At 36.7% G+C, this 19,348-nt stretch overlaps 1 protein-coding gene across 2 annotated transcripts in view; it reads right to left on the reverse strand.

The window, feature by feature from the left end:
* COL5A2 (collagen type V alpha 2 chain) overlaps positions 1-19,348 on the reverse strand; it is a 159,982-nt gene that overhangs the window by 17,082 nt on the left and 123,552 nt on the right. Inside the window, exons 26-44 of one of the 2 annotated variants that reach the window (XM_070359432.1) lie at positions 18,684-18,737; positions 17,762-17,860; positions 17,601-17,654; positions 17,455-17,508; positions 16,401-16,454; positions 15,541-15,594; positions 10,289-10,333; positions 9,852-9,950; positions 8,685-8,792; positions 8,367-8,420; positions 6,143-6,196; positions 5,873-5,926; positions 5,411-5,464; positions 4,936-5,043; positions 4,768-4,821; positions 4,178-4,231; positions 3,254-3,415; positions 2,425-2,532; positions 1,212-1,319 (exon numbers count right to left, since the gene is read on the reverse strand). In XM_070359432.1, coding sequence (XP_070215533.1) covers positions 1,212-1,319; positions 2,425-2,532; positions 3,254-3,415; positions 4,178-4,231; positions 4,768-4,821; positions 4,936-5,043; positions 5,411-5,464; positions 5,873-5,926; positions 6,143-6,196; positions 8,367-8,420; positions 8,685-8,792; positions 9,852-9,950; positions 10,289-10,333; positions 15,541-15,594; positions 16,401-16,454; positions 17,455-17,508; positions 17,601-17,654; positions 17,762-17,860; positions 18,684-18,737 — 1,431 coding nt within the window. The remainder of the gene's footprint in view (positions 1-1,211; positions 1,320-2,424; positions 2,533-3,253; positions 3,416-4,177; positions 4,232-4,767; positions 4,822-4,935; positions 5,044-5,410; positions 5,465-5,872; positions 5,927-6,142; positions 6,197-8,366; positions 8,421-8,684; positions 8,793-9,851; positions 9,951-10,288; positions 10,334-15,540; positions 15,595-16,400; positions 16,455-17,454; positions 17,509-17,600; positions 17,655-17,761; positions 17,861-18,683; positions 18,738-19,348) is intronic. The other variant, XM_070359423.1, reaches the window with a different exon arrangement.

Raw genomic sequence — 19,348 nt, forward strand, 5'->3', positions numbered from 1 at the left:
AGAAGGAAATGGCAACCCACTCCAGTGTTCTTGCCTGGAGAATCCCAGGGACGGGGGAGCCTAGTGGGCTGCTGTCTATGGGGTCGCACAGAGTCAGACACGACTGAAGCGACTTAGCAGCAGCAGCAGTTATTTACCGTAGCAGTTCAACTTTAAAACTGTCCTGGAATTGCTATAAATTTGGGCTCATCAATGTTTGTTGTGAAACATACTAAATCTATACTCATTGGCTTAATCAATCTCTTCAATGGTGGACCCAGAGGAGCTGCAACCAGACAAAAGAGCTCCATCACCAGAGAAGCCCCCAGACATTTCTTTTACTGTGCCTCCTATACTTAGTCTAAACTCGTCTTTTTTTATTTTTATTTTAAAAAATCAAAGTATTCAAAATAGATAGACAACAATTATATTCCTTGTGTTTTGTTTTCTTTACATTACCAGTGAATGGTTTCCCTCACTTTTACTTACCCAAATAATATCCTTAAAGTTTTAAAATAAAATATCTATGTTTAGACATTAAATTACATTTTAAAATATATAGTCTTCCTTTCCTATTTTATTTTGATTTTTTTTTCACAGAACTATATTTTTACCATTTGAACAAAAATTGTTCTGAAAGGCATTAATTGTTTCTTTTAAGAAAATGTGACAATAAATGTTTGGCAATTTACTCATTAAAGCACTGAACAGAGGATATTTCAACCTGTAACTTTTCAAATCAAGCTGATTCCTCTCAAAAGAGCCTAAGGGAATTGGATATCCAAAATGTTATATATATAGGGATATTTAAGTAAAATGATCTCTACTTACTTGGCCCTCTTCACAAGCTTTAACAATTATATTAATCCTATCACCATAAAACTTGGCAATTTTGACAAATATACCATTACAGAATGAAGTAATAACAAGAGAAAAGATAAACAGTTGTGACCTTTCACCTTCAAAACAATTTGGCAACAACCTAAACCAACTAAAATACTTGGCTCCTGACGAGATGAAGGCCAGTGCAAGACACCAATCTTATTACCTTTTCCTTATGTCATCATTTAGTCAACTATCTAGGGAAGAAAAACACATCAAAAAACAGCACTAGAAAATGTCCTTCAGGTCAAATGTACAATTTCTAGTTTCTAAATTAATTTCTAAATTTCAAAAATGTCCCCATAACACCCAGATAAGGAGGGGAGGATGATCTTCACTGTAGTACTCACCTCCGGTCCTGGTTCCCCCACAGGGCCATTCGAGCCCGGGGGCCCAACAGGTCCAGGTGGACCTTTATCTCCTGGGGCACCAGTTGGTCCTACTTTTCCTGGTGTGCCCTGAAATAAAGTATAAATATGTCAGCCACTTCTGAAGAAGCTTGAGGGGACGGTTCACATAAAGGCTAAGTTTAAATGGCACCCAGTGTCTCCCTCTGGAGTAATAACTGTCAGTTATCACGCAACACCAGTACTACTGCGGTACCTTCCCAGAGATGCGCCCGCTTCTTATCACACCCATCCTGATGTATCGATGGGACTATCCTTTGCACCAATTCAGGTACATTTTGGGTTTTACTCCGAAGTACTATTTTCAGATCTGGATGCCCATCTTGAATCTGTGTCACTAAAATATGCTCATCCTTACTCTTCTGCTTAGTCTCCTCACTTTATTTCTGTTTCCTGACAGTTTGATCTCATTATTGGGAGACCAAATATTCCAAGTTCCTTGGCTCACTCCTGATAACAATAAGACTGCTCTACACTCCCTCTCTACTGGTTTCATATCTCCACCTACATGTCCCGAGTTCCAAGACCCCAACAGTAAATCTATCTCCACATTCCATATAAAAACATCATTTTTTTTTCTCAAGCATGTAAACTTTCAGCAGTAAAATTTAATCTCTTCAAAGCTAACAGTGAGTTAAACTTTTATCCATACTTCAGGGAATATGAAATTCTTAGCACCCTCCAGGGAACAGGAGATTGCTTTCAGAATCCGTCTTTATAGTTCACCCCACTTTCACCTCCAGTATTACTTTAGCTCAACTATTTCTTCCCTTTGATGGTTTATGAAAACTTAGTCTCTGAACTGTGAAATATGGATTTTTCCATTAGGCATGTTTATTTAAAAAGAGGTTACCTACTCACCAGGAGATTATCCCCCTTCTCTAGCTCCACGGATATTTTTAATCTTTGAAGAAAGATTTAGAGTCACCAAAAATCCATATCCTTATTTGTCTAAGTTTCTAGTCCCAGGGTTAAATAAATATATTTTTCAAACGTACTTAAGAATTTGACATTTAAAGTCAAAAGGTTTATAAGATACTCTGTATTAGTGCCTTTAAAAGATTTTAAATTTATTAAGAAAAATAAAAATACATTCTCCCTTCACAAATGATATTGCACATAATCAGATGAAGTATTGACCAGTGCAGCTACTTACTGCTGGGCCTGGAAGGCCGGGCATCCCTCTCTCCCCACGCTGCCCCGGCATGCCGACGATCCCTCTTTGCCCAGTAGTTCCAGCTGGACCAGGGGGACCATCTGGACCCTAATGTTGAATACAAACTATAATAAGAAATTCTCCAGGGAAAACTATATGCAAACACTTTATAATAGATGACAGCTTTATAGTTTATTAAGTATGAGTATTGTTATTACTCATAGTAATATATTGTCAGTAGTATTAAGTTAGTATTAAGATTCTGTTCTACAAAATCACACTATATATGAGTAGTCAAAATGAGTAATCCACGCTGAGCCTCCAACATTATTTAAAAGTGAGAACTGTTTGGAATTAAACCAATTAAACCATTATTAAAGCTGAGAATTAGTTGAAAAGAACTTGAAGATAATGTGAATATTGACAGAATAAAAGAGGTAAATATTCAGGCAGTTTTCCTTCTTTCAAACTCACAAGAAAAATTTTTAAGCAAAGGAAAGAAGTTGGGCTCTATCTAAACATATTAATGTTGAAGCATTAATATATTCAGTAAATTGCTTTAAAATTTTTTCTTAATTCAGTACAGATATTTAACAAACAATTGTTTTCTTGTTTAGTTTTTGAGTACCACATCCATTACTGTTATATTTTTATACCTGTACATATACTTTTTCCTAGAGTAGAGAACTGTAAATTAAAAAACTATAGGGCACAATGTACTCAAAGGATTATAAAAGTGCTCGGGATAATGTATAAACAGTTTTTTTGTGGCAGTAGTTATTAGGAGTTTCTAGTTAGAGGTAGTTTAGAGCCAAGATGCCAAACTTACAGGTTGTCCATCTTCTCCTGGGTCCCCTTTGTCTCCTGGGCCACCAGGAGGGCCAGCTGGTCCTCGATCTCCTACTCGTCCATGAGACCCAGGGTCCCCACGAAGACCTGGAGGTCCTTCCTTCCCGGGCTCCCCTAAGGGCCCCGCAGGTCCTGGAGCTCCCTAGTATAACATGGAAAGAGACCCAGAGGGCAAAGTAGAAGCCATGTTAGAATACCTAATATGGGGATCTCTGCTTTAGAAGCAGAACCCCATGCTTCACATGTCCATTGTTCCTGTTAATCACTCAGTGGATTTAAACAAAAAATAAAATACACAGCTGTAGGTTCATTTCATTATCTGCAGACAACTACCTCTGAGTCATTATGAAAAGTGTACTGACAATATTATAAATCAACTAAACTTCAACTAAGAACGAAAAGTGGTTTGAAATTGTAAAAAAAAAAAATGTGTTTGAAATTAACTTGAATTTTCAAACTCCATAAGGCTCTTCACCAACAATGAATATGCATTTTTTTAGTCTGACTTGATCTTTTAATGAAAAAATAATTTTTATTACAGATAATCTCAGAGATTCTTCCTAACTGAAAGGAATGATTATTACCACACAATACTGTGAGTGTTCAGTACCCAAATGAAGTAATAGTCAAATATTGGAGCTTAAAAGGATTTGCAAAAAAGCTCCTCCAAGAAATATTCAATGATTAAAGATGATTTACTTGACAACATACCAGCATGAATTACTGGGACAAGAACTGTCAACATGGGATAACAAATCATTAAGTGATTAAATAAAAGAACAAATAAAAACTCAAATATATGTGTGTGTATCATTATAATATGTACATGTGTGTGTTTGTGTGTATTTATGTGTTCTGTGTAATTATTCCACTATCAGTGATTTCAATTATTGAATTGACTTACAGCAGGACCTGGAGGTCCAACTCTGCCAGCAGAACCAGGAAATCCTGTAGCACCCTAGAAATATAATATCATATAAGCAATTTTAAAATAAAAATTAGTTATATATACTTTATAGGGCTTACTTATTTTATAGGGATACCTAGGACTTTATATCCCTTTTCTTGTTGTGAGCAATAAATTTTTTTCTGGTATCCTGCTTTTGTTGATGGATCTGGCTTAACTGGCAGGAAGGATGCTATTTTTCCCTTGCCACTTTCCATTTATTTTGAACATATAGAAGTATTGAAGATGAGCACTAGGATCACATTAGAATGTCTTATAACAGAATTACATGAAGTGGGTTCACATTATTCATTCCCTCTTCCATAGGTAATCTATTATTTAGGTTCTATATGAGGCAACCGGATCTCCAAAGTCATAAAACTAATTTTAATGCAGATTGTCATCCAAGTTAAGCACTTTTTTTTCCACTGCAATATATACAACTAAAAATTGGTTGTTATAGCTTCAAAGGAACTTTAAGATGGCTATAAAGTACTAGATATCTGTCACTAGTTATGCATAATTCCCAGAGCTTCAAACCAACTTACAGGTGGACCCTGAGTTCCTCGACCACCTTTCAGTCCGGGAACACCATTAGGACCCTAAATAGAAAGAAACAAACAAAAGGGTGCGGCAGTAAAGAAAGATGGTCTAAACACAAGGTCTAAACAGTGGGCACTGGGCTCAAGTTCTATCTTATTTTACTTTAAACTTACATGAGGCCCTGGGGATCCTGCCAGCCCTTGTGGTCCAGGAGAGCCAGCGTCTCCCTTCTGCCCAGGCTCTCCAGGTTCACCTTTCACTCCAGGCTGCCCATCCGGCCCCTACATCAAAGAATAAATAAGGAAATGGTTGCAACACTTAAACACAAATTTTTCATAATAATTATCATTTATCCATATATTATAAAATGGTGATTTGTAATCAGTATAAACGCTTAAAAGAAAAAAAAAAAAAAAACACCCCAATGTGATCTTCAAAGACAGTCTGAAAAAGTAAGTTACGTCACCACATGTTTTGTGCCAGTCCATGAAAAAAAAATGTATTGAAAATGAGACTATTGCCTAGAATACTATGTTTTCCAGAATCTTGAATATACCTTCAAAACAAATGACAGTGATAATTAATTAAATTCATTGCTGTAGCAAGAAGAACGAACATTTGTAAATTCAAGACATTTAAAAATCATACCTGGGGTCCCGCAAAACCAACAGCTCCAGTTGGGCCATTTTCACCACGTGAACCCTAGAAGACAAACATTACCGTGGCTTTCACACATGATTCTAAACAGGAACAGTATTTTAAAATACAATTTTATAAATCTGCAGTGTCTTGAAATGTACATATAGAGAAATTAGACATGTTGCTTGAGGAAGACTCCTAAGGGCGGTATAGAGATGAGGGTCATAGAAAAAAATTTCCAAGGCCCAAAGTCTCAAAGAAGCTTCTGATTATTTAGTAAATGAGCTGCTTATATAGACTTAATAGACTGTATAGAAACAATACACTAATTTCTTTTTTAGGTGTAATAAGAAAAGTAAAAGGTGAAAACCAGGAAGTTAAGGCATGGTTTCATATAAATATCAAGACAAAATGATGGCTTGTTTTACTGCTCAATCTCATACTAAAGAACATCAAAATTCTGTCACTTACGGGATTGCCACGGGAGCCAGGCGGGCCGACTAAACCTCGAGGGCCGGGTTCTCCCTGAAAAGCAGATTTTAGATGCTTATTGTCCAAAGCAATGGCAAAACACAGTAAAACTGTAGGACATGGTGCCCTATGTGTTGGGTGGATGGGAGGAGAACTCCGAGATGATCTAGCCCAGCTATCATACTTTATGGAAGAGAAGACATTATGAAAAAGAGCCAGCATTCAGATCTCGGAATTTTGAGTCCACAAGATAACAACTTTTGACATTACCTTTTCTCCAGTAGGGCCTGAAGGACCTGGAGGGCCCAAGGGACCCGGAAGACCCTGTCAATGAACATAACATAGGCATATTGAGGAAGAGAATGCACAGAAATCTCCACGTTTAAACAAACAAACCAAGAAGGTACTATTTTGTTACAGATGACTGCTTTTGTAAAACATCACCTGTAATAAATGATACAATCTGTATATTCTCAATATTTTTACATCTAGTCTAAAACAATTCCCAGTGGATTTTCTCCACAAAACATTTCAATCTGTTTCATCCAACTCACTTATCTATGTACATAACACTGTCTTCAAACATTAGTCTGAAACCAATGCTATCCTTCAACAAGGTTTCTGTGTTTCTTAGCTTGTTTAATTTTACTAATCTCTATTTGAAATTTGACAATAGATTGAAGAGGCTTTTCTTATTTTGTATACCATACTTTATTCTTAAACTATACAAGTGAAATATCATTCCTTTATTTTTTAGAAAAGTGAAATTGTGCTAAAGCCCTCAGTTTTCCACATTCTTCTGTGATGATAATGGAACCACCTCACTGCACTGAAGGTGAGGGTGTTCTTTGGCTCAGAGTATAGCAGAGCGACACGTGGGGTTTTCTTGACACACAAGCACAGTTTTTAAACTGCTGCACAGCATTGGAGCCCTTCCTAAAACAGGTTTTCTCTCTGATATTTGTGTATTGCTTTTTCACAAGAAACTCAGATATTCCTTTGCCATTTAATGTATGTATGCATTACAGAAGAAACTTAGGGAATAAAATGACTTTTTAATTTTATATTGTATTTTAAGACAAGAACATGAGAAAACTGTGATCTTAAATTCTCTAGATCTATAATGAAACAATATTCTGTCATTCACCTAATACACTTCCTTAAAAGATTTGTTTGAATATAAAGGTGACTACACTAAAATTTTTTCCCCTTTATATGAGATAAATTCTCTGCTTTTTGCCTAGAACAACATATTTCCCTCACTAAAAATTAAGCAGTCATTGCTTAAGTCTTGATCTTATTGCACTGCAGTTTCAAAGTATTCAATAGTTCAAAGGAGCAATAGATGGATATTTCTCCTTAAAATAAACTGACAGCACATCATTCCTTCAAACAGCTCTTCATTATTTACTGTGCACTCCAGACCAACTGTGATATGAAGCACAAACAATAAACCAGATTCATTTAGACCACTTTTGAAATATTGAATTGAATGTTAGATTTAATTAAAAGGCAAAGATACTTTGATTTCATAGTTTGCTAAATTCTTTCACCTTTAACTAGCTTTCCAGAAAAAGAAAAAAGCAATCATTATAATAAGGTTAAAACTTCCCTATAATATACTTTTATTATCAAAGGTTAATATAATCAGTGTATTAATGGTGACTCAATGGGCAGAATCAAAATATTAACAGCAGCGCAGTGTCATCTCTTTGTTTAATAGCACAACTGCTTTGTCAGGGTACAGCATGACAACTACCAGCAAACTAAGTCGTACTGAATCAGAAACTATTTAGCAAATATCAGGAAGTATTTTCAGAAAATGTTGACTATCTGAGTGATTAACTATCTGCTCTTACCTGAGAGAAACATTCATGTCTGAAAATATATTTTCATTTTGATCGTTTGATTATCCTTAGAATTGCAGATACATTCTAGTTTTGAGGACACAAAGCTTGTTAAACATCAATTTCTGGAAGGGTATTAAGCAATCCTTCTTTACATTTCACTTGTTCAGTCTCATTAATGATGATTCATCATGCAGTAATTTTCTCACCCCTGACATCTAGCATATTGAGAAACATTTATCACATCTTTGGTTACTCTGTAAAACTCTACTTGCCTATACTGGAAGGAAGTCTAAGATGACTCACTAGATTAGCATTTTAATAAAAAGAAACATTGCATATGGAATAAATATGATAGAGAAGGAAAAAGAGGGCCCCGCTGCTTAAAGCATCAATTTCATATGCACAGTAAAAATGTATCTTATTTCATTCTCTCAATAATGACTTTACTTTTTTGGCTTGTTCTAATTCAAGGTAAGCAAATGAATATCCACAGGCAATCAATGTCAAATCTCAGATTTCATCATTCTCCCAAATCCTGACCACCATGGGAACATGAGGCTTATTCTAGAAAGTTCAGGCAGACTCATACAGTAATGATGACGTTGATTCCTGGCCCTGCCACTGAAAGGAATGATTTCACTTACTCTTGCTCCATCATTTCCAGCTGTACCTTCAGCACCTTTTTCTCCTATGCCACCCTGTGAAAACACACAAAACGCCATTTATTCACTTAATTGTCTTTTTCCTGCACTGGCATGGAAGCTTCATGAGAGCAGGGGCTCATCTCTAATGTTCACAACCGCATCCCCTTGGGCCTTGCACAATGTTGGGACTGTGCATTTTCTCAGTACACGTATACTGAAAGAATGAACGACTTGCAACTTAGGATGGCAGAAGTAAGTCTGCCCAGAAAATATTATCAGCAGAAAATCTAAATGGATGAATAAAATAAATAAACTTACTCTGTCACCCTTGGGGCCAGGAGTTCCTGCAATTCCCCTTTCTCCTGGCATACCTTGAAGCCCCGGTGGGCCTGTATCTCCAGGGGTTCCAGGTGGTCCTGGACTGCCCTAAAACGAACCAACAGTAAGTAAGCTCATCTATATATTAAGGTTTAGCCACATGGACTCCCTGTTTTGGTAGACCCAAAAGAGTAGAATCTTGGCAATTACATATGGTTCAACCTCATGTTTATATTTTTCATTTGGGAAACCTGTCTCTGAGGTCATTGTTTTTCTTTAAATACTACTTTTCTGTTTTGGTTGTTGCTTTGTTTTCAGATTTTTTTCTTTGGGAAAATTGGGCACTGATTCAAACAAATATGATAGACTTGCCCTTTTGTTTTCTTTTATTGGCAACATCATAAGGATTCTAATAAGAAAAAGAAGACATTATATTTAGAGAGTACATTCATTCTCTCTCTAAAGAACCCATGAAATGAAGCTGGTTTTCAGGCTTATTCAGTAATGAAATTGAAGCAGATCTTACACAATCTCTGGCCCTTGAAGGTGCTAAGGTATCTAACGTCTGATCACAAAAATTTCTACTCTGTTAGTTTGTACTGAAAACGGCCACATTATCTTCTATCAACTTTACAATGGCACCCAAAAGGAAATGGTGCTGATTTTTGCCTTATAATGCATGTACTTTCAGATTTCAAAAATGACATACTTTTATATATTTAGTGAGCAGAATTACAGAAACAGAGACAAGGGAAATGCAGCATATGATTAGGAACATCTCCTAATAAATTATGCAATTTTCCATTTATTGCCTCTACTTATAAATAAAAGTCCGTAGGAAAATATATAAATAAATTTTAGAAACGGTTTTGTATATGAGGAAATATCACTGCCTCGTGTAGTAGATCATAAATCCCATCAAGGAAGAGACTCCTTTATACCTGACTCTTTCACGTCAAAGGAAAGTCAAGCAGGTGCTCTTTAAATATTTGTTAAAGAAATTACTTTGGAAAAACAAGAAAAATAAATTCTAGTACCATCATATGTTCATTGACCAGTAAATTAGAAATCAGCACAATATTGTAAAGCAAATATTTTACAATAAAATATTTTTAACAATTAAAAAAATGAATGAATAAAAAATACTGAGCTCACTCCCACACTTACTTTTGGACCATCAGGACCATGTCCTCCAGCCATTCCTTTCTCACCAGGAAGTCCAGTTATTCCTGGTTCTCCTCTTTCCCCTGGATTTCCTCGTTCTCCCTACACAACACAGAAATGTCAAGCAGTCTCAGTGCTTGATCTGAAAATGGATTTAAATATGTTTCCAGAAATCTGAAAAGTGATTTCTGGGAAAAAATTTAGAAATGAGCAACGATTAAGATTCAGTTTTCTAATTTAGTGATAAGAAATGAACTTGAAGTAAGCATATGCTGGCTTCACAGCACAGACTGTTTCTCATCAGACCGATTTTCATCAAGTAAAAGAACTGCAATGATTAAAATACAGCCAAGTTTAAGATGAAAGATGGTTTTATAAACTGAAGCCAGTGGAAACACAGTTAATCAAAAAAAAAAAAAGAAGAAGAAGAAAATACTTACTCTAGGTCCTAATGGGCCAACTGCCCCAGGATCTCCAGGAACCCCCTGTAAAACACATTTTTTAAAATGAAAAACTTTAACTAAATTTTAGATATTTATTAGAAAGTTTTCCAGACCATATACCTTAATATACCATATACCATATTTTCTTCTAATACGTTATTGGACATCTGGCTAAATTCAGAATACTGAATAAAGAAAAATGTGTACACTTTTATAAATGAGGGGATATCATATATATTATATGGAAATACCCACATGATCTTTTTTTGGCAATGAGCACAGGCAAAATATTATCTCACAAAGATAGTGCATTACTTAGTGACAATTAAAGCTCAAGAACTTTAATTTCCTAAAGGAATGTGAAGAACTTTTAGCAGAGGAAAGTGAAATTAAAACTAATGAAGTACTGATCTTTTAAATAGAACCAACTTAATTCAATTTACTAAATATTTCTTGAACACAGAATATAGACAACACACTTTACTAGAAATTGTAAGTTCAAATTAATGCAGTCATGACTATGTTAAAAGTCTTAACTAAAAGCTCTTAACTAAAAGGAAATTTGTCACTTAAAATTACAAGTACAATTTTGTATTATACTAATGATACAAATGTTATTTGTATTTAATACAAATAATAACTGTATCAAGTAGGCCTCCAGTTTTATCCCTTTAAATGTACTGTCTTCATTGTGGCATGATCTTCCTAAAGCCCAAATCTCATAGTATCTCTCTCTAATTAAAAGCCCTCCCTTAGCTTCCCATTACTCTAGTAAAAGAACAAATTAGACTCAAAACATTCCCTGTCATCTTCTAACCTCATCTTCACCCCCCTCAAGTTGTATACGATATTTCTGACTTACCAAAAATTTTCAGCGCCTAAATTTGATAAGCAAGCCTTTGCATTTGCTGTTCCCAATTCCTAGAATATTTTCTTACCTTCCTTCCTCCCGACTTACCATCATTCATCCTTCAGATTACATAAGAGATAATACTTTGTTGGGGAAACTTTTTCTAAACCTCAATGTCTGAACTAATTCATCTGCATCCTCTAGATTTATACATACACTGTGCCTCCATTACCACTGCACTTAAAACACGCTATTGTCATAACTGTCTTTCTATGCTCTCTGTCGCCTATTAAAATAAAAATTAGGGCAAGGTCCAATTCATCTTATTCAATTGGTTAAGGCCAAAGTTTAGTAGAGCTTAGCACAGAGTGCTCAGCAAATATTTGTTTAAAAGTTAAATGAATGAATAAATCACTCCAAGAAAAATAAATTACATAAACTCATATGTTGGTAAAATGATATAAATAAAATGGTAATTTTCTGTTCATAACTGTTTATGAAGTCTCCAGTAAAACCCTATAGTTCCAATAAGACATGTTTAGTGATTAATAACACAATCCTATAAACACTAAATATCATATTGGCTGTGTGATTTTGGAAAAATTACTTAATATCTATGTGCCTCATTTTCCTCATCTATAAAATGAGCTACCCCACATCCAAAGTCAGGGGCGGTGGCAGAGAGGAGCTACCCCATGTCCAAAGTAAGGAGCAGTGGCTGCGCATTGCTGGAGCAGCCGTGAAGACATATCCCACGTCCAAGGTAAGAGAAACACAAGGAAGAGGGTAGGCGCTGAGAGAGGGCATCAGAGGGCAGACAGACTGAAACCACAACCACAACCAGCCAATCTGATCACACAGACCACTGCTGTCTAACTCTGAAACTAAGCCATGCCATCTGGGGCCATCCAAGACAGAGGGGTCACGGTGGAGAGGTCTGATAGAACTGGAAAAGGGAATGGCAAACCACTTCAGTATTCCTGCCTTGACAACCCCATGAAGAGTATGAAAAGGCGAAAAGATAGGACACTGAAAGATGAGCTCCCCAGGTCGGTAGGTGCCCAATATGCTACTGGAGATCAGTGGAGAAATAACTCCAGAAAGAATGAAGGGACGGATCCAAAGCAAAAACAATACCCAGTTGTGGAAGTAACTGGTGATAGAAGCAAGGTCTGATGCTGCAAAGAGCAATATTGCATAGGAACCTGGAATGTTAGGTCCATGAATCAAGGCAAACTGGAAGTGGTTAAACAGGAGATGGCAAGAGTGAACATCGACATTCTAGGAATTAGCAAACTAAGATGGACTGGAATGGGTGAATTTAACTCAGATGACCGTTATATCTACTACTGTGGGCACGAATCCCTTAGAAGAAATGGAGTAGCCATCACAGTCAACAAAAGAGTCCGAAATGCAGTACCTGGATGCAATCTCAAAAACGACAGAATGATCTCTGTTCGTTTCCAAGGCAAACCATTCAATATCACAGTAATCCAAGTCTATGCCCCAAGAGTAACGCTTCTATAAAGACCTACAAGACCTTCTAGAACTAACACCCAAAAAAGATGTCCTTTTCATTATAGAGGACTGGAATGCAAAAGTAGGAAGTCAAGAAACACCTGGAGTAGCAGGCAAATTTGGCCTTGGAGTACAGAATGAAGCAGGGCAAAGGCTAATAGACTTTTGCTAAGAGAACGCACTGGTCATAGCAAACACCTGCTTCCAACAACAAAAGAGATGGCTCTACACATGGACATCACCAGATGGTCAACACTGAAATCAGATTGATTATATTCTTTGCAGCCAAAGATGGAAAAGCTCTATACAGTCAGCAAAAACAAGACCAGGAGCTGACTGTGGCTCAGATCATGAACTCATTATTGCCAAATTCAGACATAAATTGAAAACGTAGGGAAAACCACTAGACCATTCAGATATGACCTAAATCAAATCCCTTATGATTATACAGTGGAAGTGAGAAATAGATTTAACAGACTAGATCTGATAGAGTGCCTGATGAACTATGGACAGAGGTTCGTGACATTGTACAGGAGACAGGGCTCAAGACCATCCCCATGGAAAAGAAATGCAAAAAATCAAAATGGTTGTCTGAGGAGGCCTTACAAATAGCTGTGAAAAGAAGAGAAGCAAAAACCAAAGGAAAAAAGTAAAAATATATCCATTTGAGTGCAAAGTTCCAAAGAATAGCAAGGAGAGATAAGAAAGCCTTCCTCAGCGATCAATTCATAGAAATAGAGGAAAACAATAGAATGAGAATGACTAGAGATCTCTTCAAGAAAACTAGAGATACCAAGGGAACATTTCATGCAAAGATGGGCTCAATAAAGGACAGAAATGGTATGGACCTAACAGAAGCAGAAGATATTAAGAAGAGGTAGCAAGAATACACAGAAGAACTGTACAAAAAAAGATCTTCATGACCCAGATAATCAAGATGGTGTGATCACTCACCTAGAGCCAGACATCCTGGAATGTGAAGTCAAGTGGGCCTTAGAAAGCATCACTACGAATGAAGCTAGTGGAAGTGATGGAATTCCAGTTGAGCTATTTCAAATCCTGAAAGATGATGCTGTGAAAGTGCTGCACTCAATATGCCAGCAAATTTGGAAAACTCAGCAGTGGCCACAGGACTGGAAAAGGTCAGTTTTCATTCCAAGCCCAAAGAAAGGCAATGCCAAAGAATGCTCAAACTACCGCACAATTGCACTCAAGGCAATGGCACCCCACTCCAGTACTCTTGCTTGGAAAATCGCATGGATGGAGGAGCCTGGTAGGCTCTAGTCCATGGGGTCGCTAAGAGTCGGGAACAACTGAGTGACTTCACTTTCACTTTTCACTTTCATGCATTGGAGAAGGAAATGGCAACCCACTCCAGTGTTTTTGCCTGGAGAATCCCAGGGACAGGGGAGCCTGGTGGGCTGCCGTCTATGGGGTCACGCAGAGTCGGACACGACTGAAGCGACTTGGCAGTAGCAGCACATGCTAGTAAAGTAAAGCTCAAAATTCTCCAAGCCAGGCTTCAGCAATACGTGATCCGTGATCTTCCAGATGGTCAAGCTGGTTTTAGAAAAGACAGAGGAACCAGAGATCAAATTGCCAACATCCATTGGATCATCAAAAAGGCAAGAGTTCCAGAGACACATCTATTTCTGCTTTATTGACTGTGCCAAAGCCTTTGACTGTGTGGATCACAATAAACTGTGGAAAATTCTGAAAGAGATGGGAATACCAGACCACCTGACCTGCCTCTTGAGAAACTTGTCAGGAAGCAACAGTTAGAACTGGACATAGAACAACAGACTGGTTCCAAATAGGAAAAGGAGTACGTCAAGGCTGTATATTGTCACCCTGCTTAATTAACTTAATTAATGCAGAGTACATCATGAGAAATGCTGGGTTGAGGAAGCACAAGATGGAATCAAGATCGCCGGGAGAAATATCAATCACCTCAGATATGTAGATGATACCACCCTTATGGCAGAAAGTGAAGAACTAAAGAGCCTCTTGATGAAAGTGAAAGAGGAGAGTGAAAAAGTTGGCTTAAAGTTCAACATTCAGAAAACTAAGATCATAGCATCCAGTCCCATCACTTCATGGGAAATAGATGGGGAAACAGTGGAAACAGTGGCTGACTTTTTTGGGGCTCCAAAATCACTGCAGGTGGTGATTGCAGCCATGAAATTAAAAGACGCTTGCTCCTTGGAAGGAAAGTTATGACCAAATGTAGACAGCATATTAAAAAGCAGAGACATTACTTTGCCAACAAAGGTCTATCTAGTCAAGGCTATTGCTTTTCCAGTAGTGATGTACAAATGTGAGAGTTGGAGTATAAATAAAGCTGAGTGCAGAAGAATTGATGCTTTTGAACTGTGGTGTTGGAGAAGACTCTTGAGAGTCCCTTGGACTACAAGGAGATCCAACCAGTCCATCCTAAAGGAGATCAGTCCTGGGTGTTCATTGGAAGGACTGATGTTGAAGCTGAAAGTCCAATACTTTGGACACCTGATGTGAAGAGCTGACTCATTTGAAAAGACCCTGATGTTGGGAAGGATTGAGGGCAGGAAGAGAAGGGGATAACAGAGGATGAAATGGTTGAATGGCATCACAGACTCAATGGACATGAGTTTGGGTAAACTCCGGGAGTTGGTGACGGACAGGGAGGCCTGGCGTCCTGCTGTTCATGGGGTCACAAGAGTCGGAGACGGCTAAGTGACTGAACTGAAAATGGGCATTATAATAGTACCTAGTACATAAGAGTTATTTTGAGGATTAAAACAGATAATTAATTTCAGCCAAGGCAGAACAAAGCCTGACAAATAGTAAGTGATATTATGTCAGAAATTTTTAGTATTACTACTCTTATTATTAAAAAACTTACCTGATCACCTGGCTTTCCACCTTCCCCAGGAGGCCCTGGAGGACCAGGAAGCCCCTAAAGTAAAAGTAAGAATATAAACCTGTGTCTCCATGGAAACTAATAGGCCACCAGTGTTAACACTTCACCCTTTACAATGTATGGAGCTCCCTTACTATTTTCAAGCAAATGATACTGTTTAAACAAAAGTTGAGCAAAACAAAACTAGAAACCTATACCCTCTAATACAACACAGCAGCTAATCCTTTTGTGGGTGTAGATTTACATTTGCACACCACTTAGCAAAATGATAATGTAGCAATAGGTTCTTTATGTTTGTAAAGTATTTAATGGCTCTCAGAACAACATTTTAGGCTGATAGAATAAATATGGAAAGTTAGCCTGAAAATTTTTCCCCAAATGATGATCACCCAATGCTATTAAATATTCTACCAACATATTTAGATAAATCATGAAAATTTGTTCAACAATAAATTATGGCTGAGCCCCTTCACCTAAAAACTGTCACAGCATTGTTAATCTGCTATACCTCAATACAACATAAAAAGTTTAAAAGAAAAATTTTAGACACCAACACATTAAATAAGCCTTAATACAGTTAAATAAATCCTACTGAGATATCAAAAGCATTTTATAATTTTTAATTTGTTAAAAGGTTTGGGTTTTGGTCAGTTTTTCAGGGGAAGTTTATTCCTGTTCTTTGAACAAAAATGTTTGATTTCATCTAAATGTCTATCCTATTTACTAAAAGAGGAGTTGCTTCTTTGAAAATTATAGAATTTCACATTATTCAACTATATCCTTTTCATTAAAAAAGCATTTTATTAGGGGAAGAAGAAAGGGAAGACGGAGTCAGTGCATACCTGAAAGCCAGTGGGGCCTGGAGGACCCTGTTCTCCTCTCTCCCCGGCTAGACCCTGAGTCACAAAGGAAAGAAAACCATGAACACCAGGAACCAGATCTACTGACTTACCCTCTGCGTGAATGACCCAAGTATTCATATTTCTGTGCATTTCTTCCAATCACAAGTTTTTCACTTTAGCCAGATCATAAACTAGTCCTAAAAATCACCTAATGGTATTGTTTGAAGTCCTTGATGGTGAGAAAATACCTCCTAAAGCCAGCAAATAAACGGATAGAGTGTTCATTTTTTTATCCAAACATAAGTGTCTGGAGTCAACTGTAAAATTTGTGGGAAAACTGACTATTGGGCACAGACAAATTCATTACTTTTATATATCCAGTCTAATGTTTCCATTGTAGTTTCTCAGTGTCATAAGAAGTACTAATCAAACTTTCAAATTTAAAGTGCTATTTAAATTGCCCCAGTTCAAAACAAATAAACATGCCAAATATTTCTTATAAACACAACTTTAAACTCCTAGGATAAGAATAAACCTCAAGAGATATTATTCCTTTGAGGACTAATAAGTAGGAAACAATAAATTTATGTAAGTTTATATTATATTATATAATTATAAGTTATATAATTATAACTTCTATCATAATTCATAATTATATATAACATAATGTATTATTATTCATAATTATCTTCCAGCTTAAATAAATTTCTATAAGGTATAATATTAGAAAAACAGGCATAATTGAAGTTACATATTTTAAATAAAATACAGTATAAAATATTTGTCTGATACTATTTTCCTAGTTGCTATATTTTTCAACTGTGACAACATAGAGATGATGAGGTAGCTTTTGCCATTAGCATTCATAGAAGCTTAAAATAATAAAGCATGAGATTCCTGTTTATTTCAGTTATCAAAAGACATAACTGAAATTCTTTCACCTTGCACTTTCTTATTTGCTTCCCCTTGAAACTTATCCATATGTAAGGTCAAGTCTTACAGATAAGACAATCATTGAAAAATGTAATGTGAATATATTCTCAATAAAACTTACCGGGGGCCCCACAGGACCAGAAGGACCAACTTCGCCATCTTTTCCAGGAGCTCCCTAGCATCACAGAGAGATAATATATGAGGCGAGGCCATGAGAATCTGGATAATTCCATTTATTTTTTTCTTTAACAGAAAATGGATAGTTACCCTCTGCCCAGGAACACCAGCATTTCCTGCTTCTCCAGGTTTTCCAGGATCACCCTAGAGAATCAATACAAACTAACTTAAGTTTCAATCAGTTTGCTGATTGACAGTTGTTATGGCAAGTGAGGATTATGATGAGATGGCACATTATACACAGTACTTACACTGCTACCTTTGGGGCCTGGAAGACCCATACTCCCAGGCTGCCCTCTGATTCCTATGGAGCCTGGAGGACCCGGCCGGCCGTCTTCTCCTGGAGCACCCTACAGAGTTGACAGGAGCAATGCAAGTTTCACATCAGTTCTCTATACACGTCACATCGCCCAAATTTCGTTTTCACACACTATAAAAGATGTATAAGCTTTAAATTATGCTACATTTTTATGTTAGCAAATCAGAATAGTTGAGTATTAAAAAAAACTGCTGAGATATTTTAATATTTAGAACAGAGACTTAATTCTTATTCTATATACAAGTTTCATCTTTATATCTCTTTACACGCTCATATTAATAGGGGAAATCTTTCTCTTCTTTCATTTACTCTTATGTGTGGTAATTAAAACTCAGGACTTGTGTTTCACATATACAACACAAAGGAAGGGCCCAGAATATATGAGTTATCAAACTTAATACCTATTTATCTCTTAAATGTATAAGATTGGGAGGATATCAAGAAATGAGATTGTTACTAACAGACAAATTCTACCAATATTCATAAATACATCATTTCAACTTTTCCATTTATGTCAGAGAAGCAATCCCAATCTCCGACATTTATTTCAACGTGTGATCAATTTTTGGTCAATTTGAAAATGATCAGAGCCTTAGGATTTGCTTCCAGGAGGGGAGGGTGTATTTCAGACATGATCAGCACCCACATTATCAAAAACATTGTTATTGTTCAGTTGATAGGTCGTGTCTGACTCTTTGCAACCCCATAGACTGCAGTGCACCAGACTTCCCCATCCTTCCCTATCTCCCAAAGTTTGCTCAACATACATTAACCTTAACTAAGGCTCTTACCATTTAAGCTGCATGTCCATTGAGAAATATTAATGGTGGTGGACTTTTGTTTAAATCACTTACCAAAGGTCCAAGTTTTCCTTCAGGACCCTGGACACCAGGATTTCCTGTCAGACCCTAAAAATTAAAAGCAACTGTCAGTTTGCTGCTGACCTACCACTGAAGTAAAGTTTCTAAGGAGTAAAAATAGCACTGCATTTAAAAGATCCAGTCCTGTTTTGCAGTGTCCACTCTTGGGAGCCTTAGGCTCCTCTAGACAAACTCTGAGCTCCGTCATGGACTTCACCCAAACTGGCTTCAGAGGATTCAGGATAAACAGCACAAGGTTATAGGAGACTTTCACTCCTACCTCTAACACAGGTTTCAAGAAAAAGAACTTACATTGAGCCAAATGTTATCTTTCCAAGCAACTTTTGTATAATTTTTTCTCTTTAAGGGGCATTGTTGACAACTGAATATAAGTATTTACATACTGTTCAAATGAATTTTCAAATGACATTTTGTTAAAATGAAATTTACCAGGAACACTCTCTGGTAAAAGTTAAATTGTTGTTTATCAGTGAATAAAGGAAAATTATAAAATTGATAAATCGGATTTTTTTTAATCAAGTGGTACAGTTACTAATACATACCCCTTTGAATAAAGGAGATTAGAAGTTACTAGTTTTTTCCATACATGATAAAAATAACAAACAATTCATAAGGAATAAAGCCAAATCCATAAAAAA

The sequence above is a fragment of the Bos mutus genome, chromosome 2, assembly GCF_027580195.1.
Source record: "Bos mutus isolate GX-2022 chromosome 2, NWIPB_WYAK_1.1, whole genome shotgun sequence".
NCBI lineage: Eukaryota > Metazoa > Chordata > Mammalia > Artiodactyla > Bovidae > Bos > Bos mutus.